This window comes from Sminthopsis crassicaudata, chromosome 2 (assembly GCF_048593235.1).
Source record: "Sminthopsis crassicaudata isolate SCR6 chromosome 2, ASM4859323v1, whole genome shotgun sequence".
NCBI lineage: Eukaryota > Metazoa > Chordata > Mammalia > Dasyuromorphia > Dasyuridae > Sminthopsis > Sminthopsis crassicaudata.
In genome coordinates this window covers 306,411,667-306,438,940 of record NC_133618.1, presented here as the reverse complement: position 1 = coordinate 306,438,940, position 27,274 = coordinate 306,411,667, and the positions used below count along the sequence as shown (strand labels likewise).

The following is a 27,274-nucleotide window of genomic DNA, read 5'->3' as shown; positions in this document are numbered from 1 at the left end:
TACATTAACTGTAATGCAACTTGTCAAAACAAGCTACTATATTCTCAAAAATAGGAGATGGATAAGGGAAAAGCATCACCTCTAATGCAAGTTCATAGTTAACTTTAATAGATGCAAAACAATTGCCACAACCAGAATAGTATATGATCTTAGACAATGCCTCAGACAAAATTAATTAATGTCTACCATGTAAAACCCAAAGGAAGTCTCAGATAAAGAATAAAACACTTGTAAAACAACATAGGACATGTTAATATTAAGTTACAAACATTAACAGGCAAAAAGTTGGAGAGGAAAAAAAAAACAAGGAAAATCACAAATGGTGGAAGGGCTATGGGAAAAGGCATTCTAATGAAAATTAAAAAGTTAAAAATGAAAGTTAAATGAAACTGTAAATTGGTCCAGCTATTCTGAAAAGTAATTTGAATTATGTCCCAAAAGTTACTAAGCTATGTATATCCTTTGACAAAGCAATACCCCTGCTAAGTCAATACCCCAAAGAGATTAAAAAGAGAGAAGAAATGTTTCTATATATAGATATATACAAAATATATATACATACATATACAGCAACTTTTTGTAATGATGCTAAAATGGAAACTAAATGGATACAGTACCCATCAATTAGGGAATGCATAAACAAAATTGTAAAATATTAATCTAATGAAATATTGTGCTATAAAAATTATGAGATTTATGAGATTGTTTCAAAGAAAATTGGTAAGATTTGTATGATCTGATAAAAACTAAAGTGAACAGAATAAAGAGAAATATATATAGATATTCAATAACAATATTGTAAAGACAACTTAAATCAATTGACCACCTCAAAAAACATGATTTCAGAAGTCTCATGAAGCATACTACATTATAATAGAAGTCTATTATAATCTGAGGAAAACACAGAATACAGAATAAGGCACTTTTTTGTACATGGTCACTGTGAAAATTTGTTTTCCTTCACTGTACATATTTTTATATTTTATAATTTTTACTTTTTTTCCCAAAGGGGGAGAGATGATAAGAAAAGAAAATGCATTTTATTTACTGAAAAATATAAAATAAAATAATGGTTAAGATATTACAAGAAATATTGTTCCCTAAATATTAGTTTAAAAAAAAAAGGCAGTTGAGGGGAGTTGTGGCATGAAAAGAACTTGGAATGAGATCCAGTTTAGCTAATTTGTCCCAACATACTTTGTAGATGAAATTGAAAAACAAACTCACATGAAACTGAAAAAAAATTAAACCATCCCTTTTAAATTAAGTACTTTAGTACTTAATGAACATAATATATAATAAAATGATAGACATATAGAAAAACCCATGTTGGAAGTGACATGAATTTAAAGGCATTGAGAAATTGCTTTTCAATGTATCTTTAAAAAGAAAAAAATTACAAAACAGCAGAAGAGAGCTCTGATTATGCTTTTACTAAAACAAAGATGACTAGATATATAACAGCAGCAATGGACTTATATGCTCCTTGCTCATTACTCCAAAATACTTATAAGGCTGCTCTATACACAAATCAAGGGTATCTTCAATGAAAACTAAAGACAGGAAAAAGCAGATATTTCATCATATATTTGACTAAAAGTATGACACTTCAAATAGCCTAACCCTACAATTCATCAACCTCTTTCACCTCCCACAACATACATTTTCACACAAACTAAGTTGGTAGGGGGGGATGAAAAAAGAATACAAAAATTTTCAACAATTCCAATAAAGATCAAAAGAGAATACTGAATTGAGTAATCAAGAAATCCAAGGAAAATAACCCAGAACTACAAAAAAACCAACAAGAAGCCTATATGATCAAGGGAAGTGGTTCAATCAGAAAAACCTAAGCAAAGGAGTATATAGCACAAAGAAGTTTTCTAGTTTACACACCAAGATTAACACAGGGACATTTAGAGCCTGAAACTGTATACTAAAATGGAAAAGAATGGAGTTCAGAGTAAGGACCACCTGGGACACCTGAACCATGCACCTATGTTCATCTAGCCTAAGATTAGGTCAGTAGTCTGAAAAATAGACTGGGAGGGAAGAGATCAGATCACAGTCTAGATAAGATCATGCTTCTAGGGCTCTGAAAGTTGGTAACCCTCTGACTTCAGCCATTCCTGATGTCCATGAAGAACACAGAACTTATTTTCCAGAAGTAGTGGTTTGGACTTCAGATAATACAGATCATACTCAATCTAGTATCCATCACTCAGTGCACAGTACATCCTGACACAAAATTCTCAATTAAGGTAGTAAAGTTAGAAATAGAAGTAGACAAAAGACATACATTGGGGATAAAAAAATATGCTCATAACAGAAACTCAGAAGGCCAAAAGAACTCTACAACAATTATAAGCAAAGTCTCAAGCAAAATCAGAATTTAGCCACAATATCTATGAGAATTTCTGAAAAAAACCATAAAGCAAAAATTTAATACTCTAAATTATTATAAAATGACACTATATTAAAGGTATTATATGAAATGTAAACTGGAGAGCAAAGAATGAGAAAAAGAATAGACACTATAATATAAGTGCTTATCCTTCTTATCAGGTCTTACAACAGATTCTCGACAAACTAGAATGGATTGAACAGAAATCAATGATTCTAAGAGACAACAGGATATCCTAAATCAGAACAAAGGCTTTTAAAAACTCTTATGATCAACTATTCTGGAAAACAAGTCAATGAGAGAAAATGTGAGAATTTTTAGAATATCTGAAAATCCTTTCAAAAGTCTAGTCTAATCTTAGGTCTCATAATTACATATACATAACAGTTTAACCTCCATGATTTTGAATTTTGAAACTCCTTTCTGATCACAATGCCCAATTCTTTTTTCTCTCACCCATAATTCTCATGATGACTTCCATTATCTCCAGCTCTATCTAATCTTCTTTCATTCCTCTTCTGGCCTCTCTTTGCTTTTCTCATTCTTTTCCTTTATCTTACTGTCCATCTGCTAAAAAAGACATGTCTGTTTTCAGTACCTCTCTTCCTATTCAAGATTCCTTACTGTCGTTCAGTCCCACCACTCAAGTGAAACCACCCTTGCCAAGATTCACTTAATTTTTAAATCCAATGATCTTTTTTTCCTTCTTGACCTCAATGTGGCTTTTCATTACGCTAACAATATGCCTCTCCTAGATACTTTCTCTTGTCTTGGCTTCCTCCCCAAGCTGACTGCTCCTTCTGAGATTCTTTCATTGCCTGACTTTCATCTCTTATCCCTCAAGAGGCCTCTCTTATTTTCAATATACCTTTTCATCAGACATTATAGGTTTAATTTTTATCATAACACAAATGATTTTCAAACTTATAAATCAACTCTATTTCTAAAGAACTCCTGTTTTACATCACCAACATCCTGCTAAACATTTCCATAAAGAGGTTCAAAAGTATTTTAAATAAAAGTTTGTATGATGAATTTCATCTTTCACCCTAAACCATTCATCATTCAAATCATCCTATTTCTGTTAAAGGCTTTACTATTTTTATGAAACTCAAGTTCACAGTTTCAGAGCCATTCTCAACTCTTCTGTTGCAGTCTCTAAAACCAGTTGCCATATCTTATCAATTCCACAATTCATTATATTTCTCAATCTGCCCTCTTTTCTTCATTCCCAAGGACATATTCCTAATTTAAACGCTCATCACCTGTCATTTTGTCTACTATAATATCCTAATTGGGTGGTATCACTGTCTCCAGCCATATTTTTTCATACCATCATGCATACAGTTACCAAAATAATCTTCCAGAGGCATAGGTCTGGAAATATCACTCCCCAGTTCAAAAACTTTTAGTGACTTATTGTCTTTAGCATAAAATATAAACTCTTCAGTCTGATTTTTAAGTATAATCACAATCAGGCTCCAACATTTATTTGTAACCTTATTTCCTAATTCTCTCTTTCATATACTCTGTATTATGACCAAACTGCCATTTTAACTATTCATCAAACAGCATTCCATCTCCTTTTCTTTCTACATTTTCATAAACTATTTGCTATACTGGAATTTGCTCTCTGTCTTTAGTTCTACCTTTATGAACCTTTATTTTCTAGACTCATCTTAAAAATTATTCCATAAGAAAAAGTTTTCCTCATTATGCCAGCTTTAAGTTCTTTCTCCCCAAATTACCTTGTATTTATCTGTATATCATATTCCCTGTGCCCCAATAAACTATATGCCATTTAGAGGAAGGGACTTGTGTTTTTTATTTGTATTCCCTGAATATATCACAGGGCTTTTTACAAAGTAAGTGGTTCAAAGTATGTATATATATATATATATATATATATATATATATATATATATATATATATATATATATATTTAATTGAACGAAAGTACAGAGAAATATAGCATCCCATTGTGTCTGGGATTTGGTGTTTAGGTTTGGGGGGGGTTGCTAGTTGCAAAAAAGTATTTGATTTGGAAGAAAAAATATAACTTTAAATGCCTCACCAAATAAGGCATATCTCACAATAAGTAAAAATCATAAGAATTTTATGAAACATACAAACACCAAAATAAGTCCAATGGCAGGCTAAGTATTGATATGAAGGAAGGCATAAAACAAGAGAAAGTTTCCTGAATGTTCTTATAATATCGATAATATTGGTTTAGTCACAATGATCCCTGGAACAGTATAAAGCCTCGTTAATGAAATTCATAGTCATTCAAAGAGATCAGCCTATGCTTAAAAAAAAAAAAAAAAAAAAAACAACTCAATGAACAGAAAATTCTTCTTGCCCAAATTACAACTTGCAGCTAAACAGCTGAGCAATTGAATTAATTTTTCAGGATTTTTATCTTATACATATGCTTCATAGAGACAATAAAACACATCCAGAAACACATTGTGTTTAAGAAATTATGTACCATTTTTAAAGATGCTAAACATTGACTGATATTAAGACCAGTATTATTTCAGAAATGCTACATTTCCATGAATCACAAAATATATGATCTAGAAAGAAGCAAATTGGTAGGTGCCCTAAAAGAGAATGAAAAATTATTCAGTCAGTTAACATTCACCACTCAAAATGAATGTCACATGAGATATGGCATATCAAGATCATATAACAAGAGAAATGGATTTGGATAATTTATCCAGTGAGTATACATCACAACCAAAAGGGCAGCCTACATATTGTACTAGTAACCCCTAAATATTAGAGAAGCACTTCAATGAAAGGGGTAGATCATTGTGGAAGATTTGTGAAAAGACCAGAACAAGAATGGACCAAGATGAGAAGGCATACATGGGCTTTCAAACTACATTGTGGATGGAGTTTCCATGCCAAAAAGCTTATGGATCCATCATTAAATCAAATTAAGATACATAGATATTTAATAAAACTAGATAAATAAATGCACAGAGAAATGTTTTAAAATTCCTTAGTGGAGACAGTGAAAAATACAAAAATAGCTTTTTCAGGTTCCCTCTCATCATAAGATTCTATGAAAAAAAATGTAAATCTGTTTACCATTAAAGCCATCAACATACCTTTCTTTTCTCGATGGATTTCTTCTAAAAGTTGCTCCTGTCTTTCTATCTGGTCAAACAGAGATTGCTGCTCAGACTCCTTCAGTTGAGTCATGTCCTTGAGTTGATGTCTGTATAATAACAGCTGTTGCTTTAGCTTTTTTTCTCTGTTCTCTCTCTCTTTCAACTCTTCACAGAGCCACTGAAGTTTAGTCTTTAAAAAATAATCATAAGTAATCAATAAAATATATTTCAGTGTATTATCATTTTAAAAACCTCTGAAAAAAAGAAATACAACCATGTTAACTTGAATATAAATAACAAAACTTGTAAAAAAAAAGAGAGAACATATTAATAACCTGAAAATTTAAATTTGAATAGAGAAATGCAATCAATACAGAGTTTTATATCATATAGGCATTAAATTTCTACTTTGCATTTATGTATTTTATAACCCAAAGAGCTCCTACAAAGAAATCAGGACTGCTGAACTTAGTATTTCATGTTTCATAGAATTATCGGCACTATAATTACTCTTGTCTAAAAGAGTACATTATTTGTGAACATAATTGCACCATGTTACTAAAGATAAGCATAGCTGCAACTTGTTTTTCTTCAAATCAATTTCCTATAATTTTTTGCCAATGTTAATTGTGTCTTCACAAATATACTATCTTTGTGTCAGCTATAACTAAAAACTTTGAAATTCACTCATTATAGAAATTATGAAAATTTCAAGTGTAACCAAAAATGTACATATATTATACATTATTAAGCATTTTCATGAGTAACATACTGTTCTTGGCACTATCAAACAGAAACCCCACCTATATTTCAAAGTTCAGTTCAAGCAGATAAAATGGTATAGAGGATAATTTCTGGGCTTAGATGCTGGAAGACCTAAGTTCAAATACAGTGCCAGCCACTTACGGTGTGACCTATCTGCCTCAGTTTCTTCAACTGTAAAGCAGTGATAATAAGAACAGCTGCTTCCCAAGGATTTTGTAAGGATCAAATGAGATAATCTTTGTAAAGTGTTTAGTGCTATGCCAGGAACATAGTTGTTTAATAAGTTTGTTCCCTTCCTTTCAATATATTTTCATTTTATGGTATAAATAAGATGTCATTTTTCATTTTCAAAATATGTAGATACATAACTTTAATTTTACAACCCAACAAGATTGAAATAATTAAATTTTGAAACAGGCTATCTTTTCTTAATAATATTTGGAATTTTAATTCATACCTGATTAGGGATGATAATGTTAGAACAAGTTGGTTATTTTCTGAAAAATGAGAAACAGGAAAAAGGAAGGAGAGGTCCTGACTGCATTACCATTTCTTTGTGAACTTTAACAACTGCAAAACAATTACTACAACAAGAATGGCAATTCAAGAAAAGGTTATTGACATAAGGACATGAGGAGGCACAGATTTAGTGATCAATTTAGATTATGCACAAAAATGTAAAGAAATGCAACATATCTTTTTGTAAGGTTGTAAAAATCTATACCTAGCAAGACAACTGGTCACTAGAATTACTTGTTAGAAGCCTGTTGTCTTTATAGAATGACAGAAAAAAAAAATCACTTGAGAACTCAACCAATAAACAGTACTGGAATTGGAATATAATTATACATTGAACTGTTGCTCATAATTGGCTAGATATAGTGTTGATTCATATAAATTGAAAAACAACATTTTTAATAAATGTTGACATACAAAATACTTATTATTCTGCCAGCTACATGGAATATAAAGATTTAAAAATACAAAGACCTTCAAAATCATGAAGAAACAGAATGAGATATATATCAAATGTGACATCCTATCTACTCACAGAGTTGTTCTAAAGATGTTTTCAGCAAGTGTACAGAAAGCAATCTTACTTTAAAAGCTCTAATTAAACTACTAAAATCAATCATTACTCACACATACATATATACATGTATATATGTGTGTATGTATGTGTGAGTATCTACAGAACATTAAATATAAATGAATAACAAGAAAGCAAATTGTCTTAAGACCATAGCTAACTAAACTCCAACAAACATCATATAAAGAACAATTTTCTATAACAATTACAAAAAAGGTCCAAGTGAAATCTATTATTGTTCTGCCTAACCTTAAATTTATTATTATTTCTCCTAAATAAAATGAAGTATGGCTTTCAAATTAAAGGACTCAAGTCAAAACATTTTATCTACTTACTTGATGTAGATTAATACATACATACAACAAGCTCTACTTAAAAAAGGAAAAAAAAACAAAACCAAAAAAAAAAAAAAAACCCAAAAAAAAAACAATTCCATCCTGTGGAATGTCATTTGAATTTGGTAAGTATAACATTCTTAACAAATGCCAAAAATGAAGATGAAAAGCTTTGAACTTAAATCTGTAAGTCACATCAAAACAATACATGAAGTGATAGCTATGCTTATGTCAAGAAGGTTGTGGTTGAATGTTAGTCACTAGAATCCTGAAATCACTACTAAATGAGACGCACATGTTTAAAAAGCAGTCAACAACCTATTAAAGATTTGGAAGGTATACTAACAAAAACCTATGCAATATTTAAAAACAAAACAATAAATAAGATCAAAAATTATTCTAGACCTATTTTTGGAATTAGTTCACTTCACCTGGCAACTGTATAGGATCATAAGTAAGTTAGTGAGTGGCTTACTTCTGGATGGATCCTATGAAATATCAAAGATAAAGGGTACAACAAAAAAGTCTTCCATGGGTGACATTCCAATGAAAGCCAACAGTACATCAACAAAGAAGGAAATGCCTCAGTTGAGCAGATTATTTTATGAAATAAGAGAGGTTTTTGATAGAAATTCAGCATCAGGTCAATGATGCCAGAAATCATGGATTTCTTTTGCTAAAGCCAACTGGATAAAGGGATGAATTAGTTGAAAAGAATTTGAGGAAATGAATCATAAATCTGGCACAAAAGCAGATTACTGTAGTAAGGAAAGACATCAATTATCAAGACTTCTGCTGATGCATTCACCTTTCTCAAAAATAGAAAGCTGAAGAGTTGGGATTTGTCTTAAATATAGGTTTATCAAAAGTGATATTCACTTTAAAAAGGTGAATAAGTGGAGGAAGGGGGCAGGAAGGAAAGGATACTGTCACCCCGAAGTTACTTTTATCAAGAAAAATAAATTATTTCTGTAGGAAAAATAATAGGCAAAATCAACAAAGATAAATGACTATTCAAAGAAAGATATATCATGCTAGAGATAGAAATAAAAGCTGAGTTTAGTCTGATGAAAACTAGAGTCTAATAAATTCCAAATAATTTTTTAAATGTATAATACAATAGATTATTGTTTTGAATAGAAAGATGGTCTAAAAGAAATGGGAAACTTAATAATGGAATGTTGAAGATTGAATCAGAAATTATTCTATGAAGGAAGAAAAATGAGCTTCTTAAAGGGACCAACATATGTGCAGAGAGAACTCATTAACCAATTCAAATTTTTTATAAATACAGATATGCATAGATAGGCAAGAAAGAATAACTGAAGCTGAAAATAGCATGCAAATATATAAGTATATATACAAAAAATATACAAAATAAGACACATAAAATGGAATACACATTGAACAATTGTGTTGCTAATACTTAAATCCAAAATGATGATAAATTCTATGAACAATATAATAAATTTTTTAAGCTATATTAGGGGTAAGAGAAAGAAGAAGAGAAAGGAAAAAAAACTAATCTATATCTGACTGTAGATGAATAAAGTAAGTCATAATGGAGGGAATAGAAAATTCATTTTTTACCTGTGTTATATTTGCTTATCTGTTTACATGTATCACCCAAAAGCTCTATAACAAGTAAATTCTTTTTTTTTAAACTATTTTACCATAATATATCCAAACAATAGCATAGCTATCTTGAAGATAGTAGATATGTGTTATTTAATTATATCTGATTCCTTATGACCCCATTTGGAGTTTTCTTGGCAAAGATATTGGGAGAGTTGCCGTTTTCTTTTCCAGCTCATTTTACAGTTGTGGAAACTGAGGCAAACGGGATAAAGCAACTTGCCCAGCGTCACAATGCTGGCTAATATCTAAGGCTGGGTTTGAACCTGAAAAAATTAGTCTTTCCCTAACCAAAGTGCTCTTTCCACTCTGTACCTAGCTGCACAAATACTAGCAAAGAGTAGAAAATCACCACAAATAAATGGTAAGAAAGCATTTTAGCAGTCCTTAGTGAATTTAAATAACCAAGACTCAATGCATAATTACCATGGTTCCTGTACCACTATTCTTATCTTTGAAAAATTCTGAAGAATGAGAGCCAGTTATTCAGGTTTGGAAATGGAATGCAATGAAATAAAATAACTTTGCACCATAAAATTCAATAAAGATGATTTTCCTTATTAAAAAATTAAAAGAATATAGTCGATAAAAAAAGACATGTTTCATATTCAATTCTGCATTTAACAGTGTATCAATCTCAGGTCAAAAAGACTTTCCAAAGGAAAATGAAAATTCTCCCAACCCTCAGTACATCAATTTCCCTATGGGTTGCTTGTTTTCTTGATGTTGTTGTTATTTTAATACTTTTAGTCCCATTGACTACGCCAAACTCAAAATAGAAATGGATCACTACACAATACATAAGGGTAACTATAATCTACCTGTTAACTTCAAAAACCACATATTAACATTTTTATTTTCTATTGCATTTTTATTTACTTTGTTAAATATTTCCCAATTATATTTAAATCTGGTTGGGAATAACATCCATTGGTTGTGTTTGATCTGCTTTTTAGCTTTTTAGATCTGCTGCTTTTTAAAAAGATCAACTGCTTCCTTCCTTCCTTGAAGGGAATATATCAAGTATATGTAAAATAAAAACTGTCCCTACTATAAAGAATTTAATAAGACTGGTAGAGAAGGAAAATGTGATATGTGGTCTACTTTATTTTAATTTAATTATTTAACCAATGCTCTAAAGCTAACTAAGATAAACATAGGAAGACATGGTCAGGGTAATAGTATAGTTATATGAATTTTGAAACTGAAAAATGGATGCACTTAAATAAATATAAATTATTTGATCAATTTCAGACTGGAAGAAGGGCTTTAATAGAATGCTACTAGCATCAGTCAATTTTCCAGGGTTTTCATTATTTTTATGAGTGACTTTGATGAAAGCATAAAAGGTATTCTTGTGAAATTTTCAGGTTTACTAAATTACTTATTAAATAACATGCACTTTTTTAAATACTTAGAACTTTCTGGAGAATGAGTTAAGAGCTAGGGATATGAAGGAAAGCAAAAATTAGATCCTGCCTTTATGAAGTACTTATCATAATAGGGAAAAACATTGTGTAAATAATTGTGTAAAAATAAGACACAGGCAAAATAAATTGAAAATAATCTTAGAGGAAAAGCATTAGAATTAAAGACCTAGGTAGAAAATCTTCTGTAAAAGTTAGGATTTTAATTGTATGTACTCTTTGATGTAACAGTTTCAGTACTAGGTCTCTATACCAAATAGATAATAAAAAGAAAAGGACCAATAGACTTAGGATAGAAATGTAAATCCCATCCAGAGAGAAAACTGTGTGTATGGTTCAAAGAACAGTATTTTCACCTTTTTGTTTGTTTCTTTCTTATGGCTTTTTTTCCCTTTTGGTCTGATTTTTCTTGTATAACATGACAAATATGGAAATATGTTTAAAAGAATTACACATATTTAACCTATATTGCACATATTTAGTAATATAACCTATTGCTTGCTATCTTGGGGAGCAGAAAAATTTGGAAGACAAGGTTTTACAAAAATGAATGTTGAAAACTATCTTTACATGTATTGGGAAAAATAAAATATCATTTTTAAGAACCCTAAAAATAAATAAATAAATAAATAAATGGAGGGGGGTGAGGCACCATGTAAAACAACTTAATATCAATGAAAAAAGATCGACAGATGTTCAATAAAATAAGAGGCATATGAAGCATTCTTACCACATACACACACAAAAAGAGTGAGTTGTTAAATTTGCAAACTCTCCAAACAGAAATGGAAGAAAGGTAAATAAGTACAATAAACAAGGAAAATGCAAGTACTGAAGAAAAAAAAAAAAACATTCTAGAGGAATTATTATAAGAAAAATTTTGAAAGAGAAAAATATCAATTAGTCTAAAAAATAAAACAGAGGAATCATTAGGAGATTTCTTCCTTCCTTCCTTCCTTCCTCTTTTTTTTTTTTTTTTTTTTAAACCCCAACTCAGTGGTGAGAGGGTATCCAGTCAGGCACTCTCATAGAGGAGAGATATATCTATAAGAGGAGAAAGGGACCTGCAGATGAGCTTATTCTGTAGCCATTCAGCATTCAGAGAAATCGCTATCTCTGAGAGTGCTGTGACTCCACAGACAACATCTTATCCAAGGGAAAAAATTCACCACTCCTAGGTGCAACTGAAGCTCCCATGTCATGGGAGGGCATAGACTCCAGGAGGAGATTCCATGACAAATGAAAAAGAAAATAATTAGGGAAAGAGCAGGGAATAAAATTGGCTTGAATTATTTTGGATACTAAAGAATTTCTACCATGGAGCAATACTTCCATCTCATTATGTTCCCCACAAATTGATATTTCTAAGAGAGTCTCCTCTCTTCCCCCCCCTCAAAAAAAAAAAAAAAAGACAAATAGACAAGTCACTAACAGAAACTGATTAGAATAGGGAATGTAAAATTAGCTCTAAAGAAGTTTTAATTCCATCAGGAATACAAAGAAACTAAAGAATGAATAAATAATTATAAGACCACAAATTAAAGAATTAAAATTAAACCAGATGTGAGAGAGAATTAATACAAAGAACAGAGTTTTTAAAAATCCCTTTTTAGGGAAAAAAAAGAAAAAGAAGTTGAAAGGGAATGCTTGGAAGGAAGATTTTGAACTAACCACTTAAGAGAGAAACAAGGAAAGAGAAGAGGGGAGTAATTAAATAAAAGGAAGTTAAAAAAAATCAATAAATCAAATAAAACTCCAAAACTAGGGAAGGGGTTGATAAAAGAAAGAAGGTTAGTGGGAGAAGGGAAGGGAACCTATAAGTACAGAGCCTATAAGGAAAGTCAAAAAAAAACCTAATTACAGAGACAAAGTAACATACCTTTTCCTTTAAAGGGAACCAAAAATTGTAAATGAAAAAGACCACCACAAAGTAATTGAAAATGAATGTTTCAAATTACAAAGAACCATAGAAGAAATATTAGAGAACATTATTCCCTGTCTACTTCTCCCTACCTCCAACTACTTTGCTAAGGTGGGATATACTAAGGTGTGAAACACTACATATGTTGCCAGATGTTTTTGCTGTATTGATTGAATTTGTGTTTTTCCTTTTTCCCTCTTTTTTTCTTAAAACAAAACAAAACAAAAACAAAAACTTTTTTTTATAAGGGATGGCTCTCTCAAAGGAATAAGGAGTCAAAATTTAGGTGATGCATAACAAAAAATAAATAAAATTTTAAAGAATACCTCTCCCACTTAGATCCTGCCTAGTTCATTTCATAGACAGTAGAACATATTAACAAGTATATCTCTACCACCCACCATTTAAAAGCCTTTCTGGATAGGGATAACCATCAAACTTCCAAGATTGCGTCTAACAAGCAATCATATAGAATCCTAACACATACATGTGGAATGCTTTTTTTTTTAAATTATCTTCAAAAAATAATTAAATCTAAATATTAATACAATTCCTTACAGCTCAACATTAGTGATTATAATTATAGAATAGGCTGCAAAAATAATGAGGATATGCTTTTATACATAGTAAAGATGTATAGTTTTCTCTCAGTAACTAAAAATGCTATATATAGACAATTTTGAGGATACTTTCATATTTTTAATTTCCCCCACTTTCTAGCCTTTTATGTAGTGAGTGCTTAATAAATGTTAGTTGAATGGCTTACCTTAATTTACAATATCAGTTAAAATCAAGAATATATATTCATCCTACTCATGTTTTACAAAAGAAGAAAGAGATATGAGGATAGAATTTTACTAGGTACTTTCCTAATGAATATATATATATACATATATATGTATATGTATGTATATGTATATGTATATATATATATTCATTAGGAAAGTACCTAGTATATATATATGTGTGTGTGTGTGTGTGTGTGTGTATAGTATGTGTGTGTGTATATATGTGTATATATATACACACACACACATATATATATGTATATATAAATTTTATGTGAAAAAAAAAACAGTTCATAAATACTTTCAAGTTGATGAAGAACTTTCCTGACAACAATCTTCTTGTCAGGTAGGCAGTGCTATTATTACTCTCCACATTCTGCAGAAGATGAAAATTCAGACTCAGGGAAGTTAAAAAACATAACTATTATTTTAGATTCTGGAATCAAATCCAAGTCTCTAGACTCCAAATCCTATGTTCTTTCTACCATATCACTTTATCACTTTGTATGTGTGTCCTATTCCCCTACCAAACTCTAGTATTCATTATGTTAGAGATCAAATCCTCTGAACACAACAGAAACTTAACTTGTTTTGCTTACAGAACTTTTCTGAACTGAATGCTTAATGAATTAATCAGAACCACTTAACATGAAGTTCATAGGATGACTTATTAAATTACTTTCCCAGAAGCCATACATTCAAAATTACATTTATAGTCTATTCTAAAATACATTTGCTCACAGAGAGAAGCTATAACATATTATAACGATTTGTCCTTGCAAAGATGCACCAAAGATGTGGGAAGCAATGGCAGAGATAATCTAAAATAGTGTATAATCAAAAAAGAAAAGAATCTATAGAGGCTTTGTTATCCAAACAATTTTAAGATTTATAGCTGTGATCAAACTAAAAACAGACATTAAAAACAGCAACATTAGGCATGGGAAGATGACAAAGATCACAGTCCCTGAAGTCAAGAGGACTTGAGTTACTTACTAATGATCCTGGGCAAATTACTTAACTCTGATTACATCCAAAAGAAAAAAAAAAAAATTAGCAACATGACTAAACAAAGAGTACGAGACAGAGTAATAGCATCTTAGTGCTTTCTTTCTACTGCTAATTTTCTCTGTGATGTTGGTAATCACCTTAACTCTCTGGGCCTCAATTTCCCCAGACTTAAAATGGGGAGGGTCATTATAAATGATAATGAAGACATCTTATCTAATTCTGGAATTCTATAAATCTATGAAACTGAAATAATATAAACTATATAAGCTATGAAGAAGATAAACACAACATAAACAAAAATATGTGGCACAATTAATAGAATGCTGGGCCCAGAGTCAGAAAGACACATCTTCTTGAATTCAGATCTAGAATCAGATACTTACTAGTTGTTCGACCCTAAGCAAATCACTTACCCCTGTTTAGCACAATTTCCTCATCTGAAAAATGAGCTGGAGGGAAAAAATGGCAAACAATTCAGTATCCTTACCAAGAAAATGTCGGGACATGATTAAAATGAATGAACATCACCCCCACTCTCCCCTCTACCTCCTACCTATCAGACTGCTCCTTCTGTTTCTGCTGGATTCTCATTGTGATCATGACCTCTAACTAGGGTTGTTTCATAAGGTTCTATCCTGGTTCGGATGAGGTCTAGATAAGGGGTAACTAAATGAAATTAGGGTTAATTGAGGTCTAGTGACAGGTTGTCAAATGGAGCTCCCCTGCAACCCCTTTGGACTTGGCGCAAGGATACAAAGTTAAATGCGTTCTAGTGGGGGTGAGAGTCCCCTGTAAAGGAATTTACAGGCCCAAAAACCTAAATTAATAAAAGAGGTTTATTTGGGGTTTAGAAGTAAGGCTAAAGGTAGAAAGATGCCAAGGCTAGGGCTGGCGCTGGCACCAGGCGGACAGGAGCCCAAACATGGCCAGCATAAGAATACCACCTTTGGGGTTCCTGCAAAGAGTGGGCTCCAGGGTTCCCCTTTTTATAATGGGGGCTTTTGATAATCTTTGAAGGTGGGTGGAGTCCCAGGCTCCTGTATGGTTTAGGCCAGGGTTAGAATTGAATAGAATTCAATGGGTTTTTAGATAAGGAGGAAGCTGTCTGTGGGGGTTGGGGAAACCTGAGCAGATCATTAGAGTCGGGGCTGGAACAGCCTAAATTAGCTCAGATCCAGATATCTCTCTTTGGAATTCAAAAGGGTGCTTTTGACCTGGACTTGTAAATCAAAGTCAGCCATGGGGGTTGGGGATCATAAAGGAATCTTAAAGGGGTTACCATCCGCATCAGTTCCACTTCTCTTCTCCCCCTGTACTATTTCACTGGGTGATCTCATCAGCTTCCATAGATGTAATTACCATTTCTATGCTGATGATTCATATAGCTTACCTAGCCTAATCTCTCTGCTGACTCCCAATTTTGCATCTCCAACTGCCTTTCAGAAATCTGGAATTGTATATCCAATAGAAATCTTAAATTCAACATGTCCAAACCTAAACTCATCTTTCTCCCTAAATCTTTCCTCACCCTTAATTTCCTTCTTATTGTAAAATACCATCCTCCCAGTCCCTCAGACACACATCCTCAGTGGTATCCTCAATTCTTCACTATCTTACTCCCCGTCCAATCTGTTGACAAGGATGGCAACACGTGTGGATACAACTCCTTAACACTTTACTTCTACCACATTGGTGCAAGTTCTAATTACCTCATGAGTGGATTATTTCAAAAGCTTCCTGGTGAGTCAGCCTGCTACACATCTCTCTCTATTCTAATCCAATCTGCATTCAGAAAATCACCAAAGTAACTATTAGTTCCCACAACATCACCCTCACAACTCAAAAAACACCAGTGGCTCTAGAAAGAAAATTCATCTACTTTCCTGAAAATATGCTTTAACTCTTTTGATGGAGGTAAGACTAAAATACCCAAAGGAGAATGGATAATTTTTCACGCCATTTAGACCTTGTACTCTTTAGCATCATAAAGCTGACAATTTTTGTGAGTTTATTTTATATCCTGAAACTTTGCTAAGGAGGGCACTTAAGGAAACTGCTAATTGTTTAAAATAGATTTTAGGATGATTCCCTAGAATTCTCTAAGTATATCATCATGCCATCTGCAAAGAGTAATAGTTTCATCTCCTCTCTATTCTAATGGTTTTATTTTTTTTTCTTTTCTTGTTGCTAAAGCCAACATTTCTAGTACAATTCTGAATAATAGTGGTGATAATGGGCATCCTTGTTTCACTTCTGATCTTACTGGGAATGTATCTAGCTTCTCTCCATTACAAAAAAAGCTTGCAGATGGTTTTAGATAGTTGCTGCTTGTCATTTTTAAAAAAATTTAATAGGAACGGATGCTGTATTTTGTCAAAGGCTTTTTCTGCAACTATGAAATTATCATGATTTCTGCTAGTTTTGTTATTAATATGGTAAATTATGGTAATAATTCTCCTGATATCAAACCAGCCTTGCATTCCTGGTATAAATCCCACTTAGTCATAATATATTATCCTGCTTGTAAATTGCTGTAATCTCTTTGCTAATATTTTATTTAAATTTTTTAATCAATATTCATTAGGGAGATCGGTCTGTAATTTTCTTTCTCTGTTTTGGCTCTTCCTGGTTTGAGTATCAGTACCATTTTTTTTTTTATAGAAGGAATTTGGCAGGACTCCTTTTTTACCTATTTTTTCAAATAGTTTACATAGTATTGAAATTTATGGTTCTTTAAATGTTTGGTAGAATTCACCTGTAAATTCATCTGGCCCTGGGGATTTTTTCTTAGGGAGTTCATTGATGGCTTGTTCAATTTATTTTTCTAAAATGGGGCTACTGGGGGAGGATTCTGGGAAGATGGAAGAGTAGGTTAGTAAATTTCAAACTCTCCAGATTCCCCCCCACAAAAAGAATAAATGAACAGGTGAACACAGACAGGTGAAAAATCAAGGAGACTTGGGGCAGAACAAGGATTCTCCTGATATAACCCAAGAAAATCTGAAGAATTATTGGAACTGAGGATTAACCCATGTGAAGTGGAAACACCTCCAGGCCATCTCCACAGAAATACCAAGTTGGGAGACCTGGGGTTGACTGGGTGTGAATGAAGCCTCAGCAAGAACCATAGAAACTTACTGCCCTTTCTGTGGAATTGGGGTTGGAGTGCAGGAAAGCTGAAGAGCCTCAGCTGATTGGGCATGCCAGGCCCAGTTGTGCTGAAGGAACATGGTCTTGGTCGAGAAGGAACTATCACACCAGGAGTGCAAAAACAGTGGGACAGGGACACTGCTGGCTGTGGGTGCTGGCTAGAAGGTAGAGCTTTTAGTATGGAGTTCCTGGTCAGAGGAGACAGCTGAGGTAAAGCCAGAGGCACCATTCCCTCTTACCCCAGGATTAGAGGTGCTTACACAAATATCTTTTTTATTTAAAAAAAAAAAAAAAAAGAATTGGCAAAGAAGAAAGAATACCACCATAGAAACATACTATGGAAACAGGGAAGACACAGAGGAGGACACAAAGAGTAGCATGAAATGAAAGTTTAAGCAATGTTTCCAACTTGGTAGGAAAACTAATAAGAGAATTCAATCTAATATAAATGCAATGGCATATTATTTTTTCTATAAGAAATGATCAGCAACATGATTTCAGAAAGGCCTAGAAAAACTTACATAAACTGATGCTAAGGAAAGTGAATAGAACCATGAGAACACTGTAGATGGCAACAAGAAGAATATGTGATGATCAACTGTGATGGACTTGGCTTTTTTCAACAATGAGGTGATTCAGACCAATTTCAATAAACACGATAAAGAGAACCATCTGCCTCTAGAGAGAAGACTATGGGAATTGAGTATAGATCACAACATAGTATTTTCATCTTTTTTGTTGTTGCAGTTCGTTAGCTTGTTTTTTCTTTCTATTTTTTCCCCCTTTTAGTCTGATTTTTGTTGTGCAGCATGGTAAATGTGGAAATATGTCTAATTACACATGTTTAACCTATATTGGATTACTTGACCTCCAGGGGAGGAAGAAAACTTTGAAACACAAGGATTTGTAAGGGTGAATGTTGAAAACTATCTTTGCATGTATTTTGAAAAATAAAAAGATTTTATTAAGAGAGAGAAAGAAAATTAGACCAAGATTAATACTGAATACTTTAGTTGAAGACCAATCACTAACCTTAGAAATTGAAACCTTTGGAACTTTAGCTACTTCATTAAAAGCATCCAAAATCCTATTAGTGAACATTGGACAATTGATTCTAGCCATGCAGAGTGAAACAGATCTTTTGGAACAATTGGTTATAAAATCCTTGGGCTAATTGAAGAAATTTGCTTAAGTGATTCATGAGAAATTAATTTCTTTAAGAATTAAAGAATGGAAGTGAAAGAAACAATGTTTAAATTATTATTGATTAGCCTATTGATTTATTTTAATTTTTTATAATTTTATATAATTGTGATATCTTTTAGATTGAGAGATTTGTAATTACAATTGTAAGTTTAGTGCTTCATTTTTGCAGGACTGAGCTCCTACAGTTAAACTAAACTCTTATAATAGAGAGGAGCTAGAATGATCAGTTCTTCATTTTGTGGTGGTCTAAGTTAAGTCTATATCTAAATCTATTATTGTGGTAGACTAAGGTTATACTCTCAACTACACTTACATCATCTTCCAGTTATTGCTCAATAATTCCATGATATTACAATAACTGTTAAGATGCTATAACCGATCAGATTGACAGTCTGATGATTATTATGTCCCTTAAATGCCATGCCAGGCTCCCAACATGCTTATAACCCAAGTACTAGCAAGAGCATCTAAGAAACCACAAAATATTTCAGAATATACCTAAACTAACTATAACTTCATGTTATTCTTTAGCCAATCAAAAATACATCAAACAAGTTTCTCAAGATTCTGTAACCCTTCTCTTCTTTTATGACTGTAAAATTAAGCTCTGTAAAACCCCAATTTGTCTTTATTTCTTGAGGGTCCACTCACTGATCGTTCTATTGGTAATTGCTAGCATTACTAATAAATTTATTTTATATGGAATACTGGCTCTCATAATTTCTATTATGACACTCCGTATCACATGTAGGATCAAATACAAAATTCTCTGTCTGGAGTTCAAAGAACTTCATAAACTAATCCCCTCTATTCCCTCCACTCTCCTTATACCTTACTCCCTGCCACATACTCTCCAATTTATTAATATTGGCCTTCTTATTATTCTATAGACAAAATATTTCATCGGTCAGCTCTAGAAATTTTCTCTAACTATGCTCCATGCCTTCAATGCTTTCCTTTCTCATCTCTGCTTTCTGATGCTTCCTTTAAGTTACATCTAAAATTCCACTTTTTTGATCTACTATGAATAACCTATCTATTCTCAGCAATACATTGATCCAAGACAGTTCTGTAGGATGTATGATGAAAAGTGCTGTCCATCTCTAGAAAAAAAGAACTGTTAGAATCTGAAAGCAAATCAAAGATATTTTTCCTTTATTTTTCTTGAGGTTTTTTGGCTGTGTTTTCTTTCACAGAATGACTTAAATGGAACCATTTTTTGCATGATCACACAGGTACAGCCTAAATTATATAAGTTATAAGTCAAATTGTTTGTCTTCTCATTGTGAGAGCAGAGAAGAACAGAGGGAGATAATCTGGAACTCAAAATTTAATAAATTGTTAAAATTCTTTTCACATGTTATTGGGGAAAATATTAGATAATTTATAAAAATAAATGAAATTCTGTCTTTTAAAGGAAGCCTTTTTCAGCTCCTCTTAATTTTAGTACCTTCTCTTGGTTTTTTTCTCCTACCTGCATATAAGTTATTTCTACATAGTTTGTTGTCTCCCCATTAGAGTGTGAGCTCCTTGAGGTTGGAAGCTATCTTTTGTATTTCCAGCATGTAAAACAGTTCCTGGTATGTAGTTGGCGGTTTATTGAATGACATATAATATTGTTTGAGATGACATAATAACTTGACTGAGAAAACAGGAAGTATATGCCATCAGAATGATTCATTTTCCTTTGTCCTCATAAATGGTCATTGTTTTCCTCAGGTTAAAAATGCTAAATTAAAAGAAAATGTGATATTCCTGAATTTCAGAAATGTGAGCAGTTTAAAGAAGGCCAAGTGCTTTACTGCAAACACGTAACACCTTTGGAACTTAGCCTCATTCTCAAGGAATCCTACAACTTCTAGCCACTATCTTTTTAGAATTAGGGAAATTGGAAAGCAATAGCACCTATCTTAGGATCAACAGTCTGGTTGTGGGGATAGCCGTATATATTATTCTCATTTTCCTAATCTAAATTTATTTTGCTTTGTTGTGGCCAATCTGGGTCTCTGAAAGGAAAATAATCATTCCTTCTGCATCCCTTTCATTAACCTGGGAGACAGGATGCACCAAGCTGATGGTAACTGAGAGGCCTCAAACTCATTGGTAATATAGGGGAATGTCCAGTCTGAGCATGTGAAGGCATGCTCCCTGGCAGAATGGGCAAATGAAAACTATTTGTCCTAACATCTGTATAGGCACTAAAGCAGGCACTCTGAAACATATGGAGCTTGGTCAAATATTGAGATTATTCACTGCATCCTCAAGAATCACCAGTGATCTTTACTTTTGTCTTGCCACTGGACTTCAATGACTCAGAAAAAAGAGACTAAGGCTGACAACTTGGTGCAATTCTACCTCATTTGAATTCAATTCAAAAGCAAGTCAAGATAACAATTCATAGTGTCACTAGTTTTCCAATAGACAACCATTGAAAAGGACAAGATAACAAAAACAACAACATATACCTGTGCATAATGCCTGTGCTTCTACCAGAGCCATCTCATTCAGTTTGGATATCTAGAAACCAACTTGGACATTGTTAGAAACCAAACCTTGTCCTCATCTTCCAGTTTGACCAAACTGGATATACTGAGTTACTCAGAATTCACAGCAACTCTTGGTCCTTTAATCTATATAAATTCACTACCTCCCACCCATCACCATTAGGTACAATTTCCACATAACATACTGTTCTACCCATTGTATCTTATGGTCATGTCTAACTTGTCCTATGGACACCCACAATTCAACACTGACACCAATTCCCTCTACCTTATCCAGCTTTATCACTAAAAGAAATAATTCATTTGGCAGATTTATGAAAACAATTACTGAACAGCCTCAAAGGTCCTTCTAATATTGCAGAATGTCAGTACTGACTCTCTGAATGGTGAGTCTACTTCCCATACAGTTTTCATGCTCTGATTTGAAATCTTATCTCTAATATTTTATAGTGCTATTCATTTATAGTCAACAGGAATTACAAAATAACCTATCAATAACCTAAATCCATCTTTCTAGTAAACATATTCCATTCTTCCTCAGTCATCTGGTTAAGGTTTTTTTTTCCCTGTCATAACCTTTTTACACTGCAGAGAAACTGTTTCATCTCATGCAGCTTTAAAAATATCTTTATATCAGGATGTTCAATCCTATTAAAAGATATTAGATAAAAAACTGCTTACACAGTCTTCAAAATAAAGAGTCTCATCCTGATCAAAGTCACCTCTTCTTAACAATTCAATAAATAATAACAATGAAAGCTTCCTATTCCAAAATGTGAGAGGTTATAACTCAAAATAAATTATATGGTAAATGTGTTCATTTTGTTGGAATCAGCAATTTGAGGATAATGGAGGGAAAAGTATTTTTACAATCACAAAAAACTTTAAACACTCTGGAGATAATTAAAATAACAAATTTTATACATGGATATTTCAAGGACCTATAATTTCACTGGTTTAAATATACCCATTAGTGAAAATAACTATGTCTGCATACATTGGTAGAGACTGTATAATGAATTTCTATGGGGAAAAAAAAAATTCTACCAGTGGTAACTTCTGATAAAAAATTCCCTCACTTCAAATTAGCTAGTCGCCTACTCAAACACTGGCCAGGTCCATATCTGAAACTTTTCCCAACACAGTAGGATCCACCAGAACTCATTCTCTATTGGTATATCTTTAAAGTATACAGAGTACTTAATTTGGAATCAGGAAGATGGATTTGAAATGATTTGGCTCGAGGCTCAAATTCAACCCTAACTAGGTAGTCCTGGCTAGGTCACTTTATTCCTCAACTTCCTTATCAGGAAAATGGAGTCAATGATGTCTATTATCTTTTTGTTGTTGCTTGGTCATCTCAACAGTAACTGACTTTTTTTTTTTTTTTTTTAATGATTCCTTAGCTCTATCAACGCTATATCCATCATCTACAATTCTATAAATGCAAGGTCATTTCAATACCATGATAAGGCATCTTTAGGGGAGGAATGAAGAGAAATCTTTGAAATGTTTTCCAAGTAATAAAGACAAGTTTTTCTTAATTTTAAAACTGTTAGACAATAGATCACTATAATACTGAGAAACAAAGATATGAATTTCAAAAGTCTCATAATTCTTTAAGGAAAATAATATTGGATATAAATAATTTTCAGTTTTTATATGTAATTATTACACTCAAGAAAAGGTTAGATGATTTTTATCCAATATTATAAAAGCACAAGTTAATAGGTAAATTTAAATAACAGTGCCTGCTTACCTAATTTCAAATTGGTTAGATTTCTAATTCAAATGTCTGTGTATATAAACATAAATTTGGAGTAAAGAGTTTGAAAATGTCACTTCAACTTTCATCATGTTAAATGGTTGGAATTCTTTTTTTGTACATAGTACAAGTAGATAAATAAAATGATTCCACCAAAGACCAACATTACATAATATAAAAACTGTCATTTCAGTCCTTTGCTTACTTCTATTTTTATTTGCAGTCTACTAAATGGAAATTTAACTCATTTTTGACCCTTAATTTTAAGAACTAATATGGGAAATGTGCAGTGGTATAAGACAGCATTCAGATTCTGCTACCCTGTACTTGACTTTACAACCAATCATGAACATTCAATATACCACAAAAAATCTTAAAGAAACAGCAAACTAAAAATACAATGATAACTTTCTTCTTTTTCATAAAGTTTCACTGTTTTCTTTTGGTTTGATATCACATTCAATTCCAAATATACTTTACTCTATTCAGTCTTTCCTCATAACAAAGATTTGTGATAGAGAAGTAGGAGTCTCTCAATGAGACAATTCCTTAACAAAATCGATTTGCAATTGCTCTGCTACTTATCAGTACTTATCAGAACAAGTAGAGAGCTTGTTGTGGCACTGAGAGCTTAAGTGACTTATGTTGAGTCACACAGTCAATATATGTCAAAGATACTTGACATTTTTCTGTCACTGAGACAAAACATTTATCCACTGCCAAATGTCTTCAATTTTTAAGAACTATTTTTTTTAAAGAAAGCAAAATCAACCCATATATCCAAAGCAGCTAACAATATAAGTAACATTTCATGCCTATGATCTTTAATCTCTCCAAAAAAGGAGAACAATATACCTTTTATCTTCTAGGACCTTTTCAAAAGAGCTAGATATAATGGGATTCAAATGTGAAAGTAATATAATAAAGAACAAAGTATCCCCAAACTTTTAATATTTAAACACTGTCATATTTATTAACTTTGGGATATCTATTAATTAGCTTTATTAAATTACTAATTACCTTACTTTCTGCTAACCATCGGTGTGGATCATGGCGCACATCATGGTGTATATCAGTTGTAGTAGAAATAGCCTAAAGAAGAAAAAAAACAGAGTAGATAACTGTACATTTTCCCCTAAAATTAGATCTTTAATATTATTGAAAGATGTAGATTTTAGACATAAAGATTTTTTTTAAGGAGAATTGATTTTAAGTCAGTTAATAAATTGACTCAAACAATTCCCATACCATCAATGTATACCATATTTCTCTCAAACAGAGGAAAGAAAATCTAGCTGATATTAAGTTTTTATGTATTATAATTGCCGGAGAACTTGATACAAATTTATAATCATTATAATATCAGCACACTCTAAAGTAGGAGAGTATAAGGTTTTCACTTAGAGATTTTGTAGAAATTTATGAATCTACAGAAGCTTAGTAGTAGTGATTTTTCAAAGAAAGAGAAAAATACCCCAGGCAAGAGTAACTACTAAATGAAATATTTTACTTTTAAAAGGATAAAGCCTATAATTCTACTTTGAAAAAAAATTATTTTAGCAATCTATATGTTGATTTCCATGATGTTTAAGATATGTACTAGGGATTGGTTCCTTTAATCAGAAAGTCAATCAAGGGCCTAGCCAAAACTGAAAGAAAAAAGATCAGAAAGAGAGAAAAGAAAAGGGAGATAAATGGAAGAAAATGTAGTTTGATCAGTGTATTCCCAGTGAGAACTTAAGAACCAACTGAGAATTTCAGGTTTTGGATAAGGAACAAATAAATAAGGACATCATTAAAAAGTATATGTTAAAAGGACCAGAAGAATATAATATGAAAAAAAAAATCATAATTAGGAAAATAGCCTTTGGCAATCTACATAGAAAAAAGATGGCAACAGAACAATAGGAGAAAATATAAATGAAGTTAGAAATAAAGAATACCAAGGCATAAGACTATAATTACTTCCTTTCTTTTGGGTTCTAACTGGAGCATACTCAAGAGTTTATAAATAGAAAATGAAATAAATTGATCTGTGTTTCATCAAGTAAATAAACTATAGTAAATGATTTACAACTAAAAAGAATGAATAGTTGGTTTGTTCATATTTAGCCGTGTTCTAATTAGATACTATAAAAAGCAGGTGACAACTCAAAGACAGAGAATAAAGTGGACTAATAAAAAAGAAATCTAGGGCAAGAATACATGTCCTAAAATATAAAGAACTTTCAAAGTGAATAAGTGCACTTTTATCATAGCACATTCTGTCTATACTGCAATTAATGTTAGTCACTACACTTTCAGTGGTTTTGTGCTTTAGTAGAAACCATTAATATCAGCAAAAAAAATTTCAAAAGCTTTGATCAATCAAATATGTCATTTTGTTATTCCACTGATGAAAGGAAACTAACTCAGAAAATAATCTTTAGAGGAAACACTCTGGTTCACACAGAACTCCCCACCACTATACTATTATACTACCATTTAAGTAATAAGGGGAAGTTTTATATCTCTAGAGGCCTACTTGCATAAAATAGAGAAAGAGAGGCTCAACAAATTGGGCTTACAACTAAAATTGCTAGAAAAGGAACAAATTAAAAACCCCCAGACTAACACAAAACTTGAAATTCTAAAAATAAAAGGTGAGATTAATAAAATTAAAAAAAAAACTATTGAATTAATTAATAAAACTAAGAGTTGGTTCTATGGAAAAAAACAGCAAAATAAATAAATCCTTAGTAAATCTGATTTAAAAAAGGAAAGAGGAAAAGCAAATTGTTAGTCTTAAAAATGAAAAGGGAGCACTCACCACTAATGAAGAGGAAAGTAGAACAATAGTTAGGAGCTACTTTGCTCAACTTTATGCCAATAAATTCGATAACTTAAATGAAATGGAAGAATACCTTCAAAAATATAGCTTGCCCATATTAACAGAGGAAGAAGTAAATAGACTAAATAGTCCCATTTCAGAAAAAGAAATAGAACAAGCTATTAATCAACTTCCTAAGAAAAAAATCCCCAGGACCAGATGGATTTACATGTGAATTCTACCAAACATTTAAAGAACAACTAACTCCAATGCTATATAAACTATTTGAAAAAATAGGGATTGAAGGAGTCCTACCAAATTCCTTTTATGACACAGACATGGTTCTGATACCTAAACCAGGTAGATTGAAAACTGAGAAAGAAAACTATAGACCAATCTCCCTAATGAATATTGATGCTAAAATCTTAAATAAAATATTAGCCAAAAGACTACAGAAAATCATCCCCAGGATAATACACTATGACCAAGTGGGATTTATACCAGGAATACAGGGCTGGTTCAATATTAGGAAAACTATTAGCATAATCGACTATATCAATAACCAAATTAACAAAAACCATATGATCATCTCAATAGATGCAGAAAAAGCATTTGATAAAATCCAACATCCATTCCTACTAAAAACACTTGAGAGTATAAGAATAAATGGACTATTCCTTAAAATGATAAGGAGCATAGATTTAAAACCGTCAGTAAACATCATATGCAATGGCGATAAACTGGAACTTTCCCCAGTAAGATCAGGAGTGAAACAAGGTTGCCCACTATCACCATTACTATTCAACATTGTACTAGAAATGCTGCCGTCTGCAATAAGAGCCAAGAAAGAGAGTCAAGGAATTAGAGTAGGTAATGAGGAAATCAAACTATTACTCTTTGCAGATGACATGATGGTATACTTACAGAACCCCAAAGACTCTGCTAAAAAGCTATTGTAAATAATTCAGAACTTTAGCAAAGTTGCAGAATACAAAATAAGTCCACATAAATCCTCAGCATTTTTATACATTACCAACACAATCCAACAGCAAGAGATACAAAGAGAAATCCCATTCAAAATAACGGTCGATAGTATAAAATATTAGGGATACATCTACCAAAGGAAAGTCAGAAATTATATGAGCAAAATTACAAAACACTTGTCACAAAAATAAAGTCAGATTTAAATAATTGGAAAGACATTCAGTGCTCTTGGATAGGCTGAGCGAATATAATTAAGATGACAATACTCCCTAAACTAATCTATTTATTTAGTGCTATACCAATCAAACTCCCAAGAAACTATTTTAATGACCTAGAAAAAATAACAACAAAATTCAT

The 27,274-nt window shown here is 32.1% G+C and overlaps 1 protein-coding gene across 17 annotated transcripts in view; it reads right to left on the bottom strand.

Moving 5' to 3' along the window:
* Positions 1 to 27,274, bottom strand: part of CEP128 (centrosomal protein 128) — a 495,022-nt gene that overhangs the window by 290,066 nt on the left and 177,682 nt on the right. For 13 of the 17 annotated variants that reach the window (XR_012486452.1, XM_074289837.1, XM_074289844.1 and 10 more), the window contains 2 exons: positions 24,145 to 24,216; positions 5,525 to 5,717 (listed from right to left, as the gene is read on the bottom strand). Coding sequence is in view for 15 of the 17 variants with exons in the window: in XM_074289837.1 (XP_074145938.1) it covers positions 5,525 to 5,717; positions 24,145 to 24,216 (265 nt within the window). In the remaining 2 variants the exon portion in view is untranslated. Of the gene's footprint in view, positions 1 to 5,524; positions 5,718 to 6,749; positions 6,790 to 14,912; positions 14,949 to 16,208; positions 16,282 to 21,320; positions 21,373 to 24,144; positions 24,217 to 27,274 lie in introns of those variants that run through there. The other 4 variants (XR_012486453.1, XM_074289848.1, XM_074289849.1 and 1 more) reach the window with 4 other exon arrangements.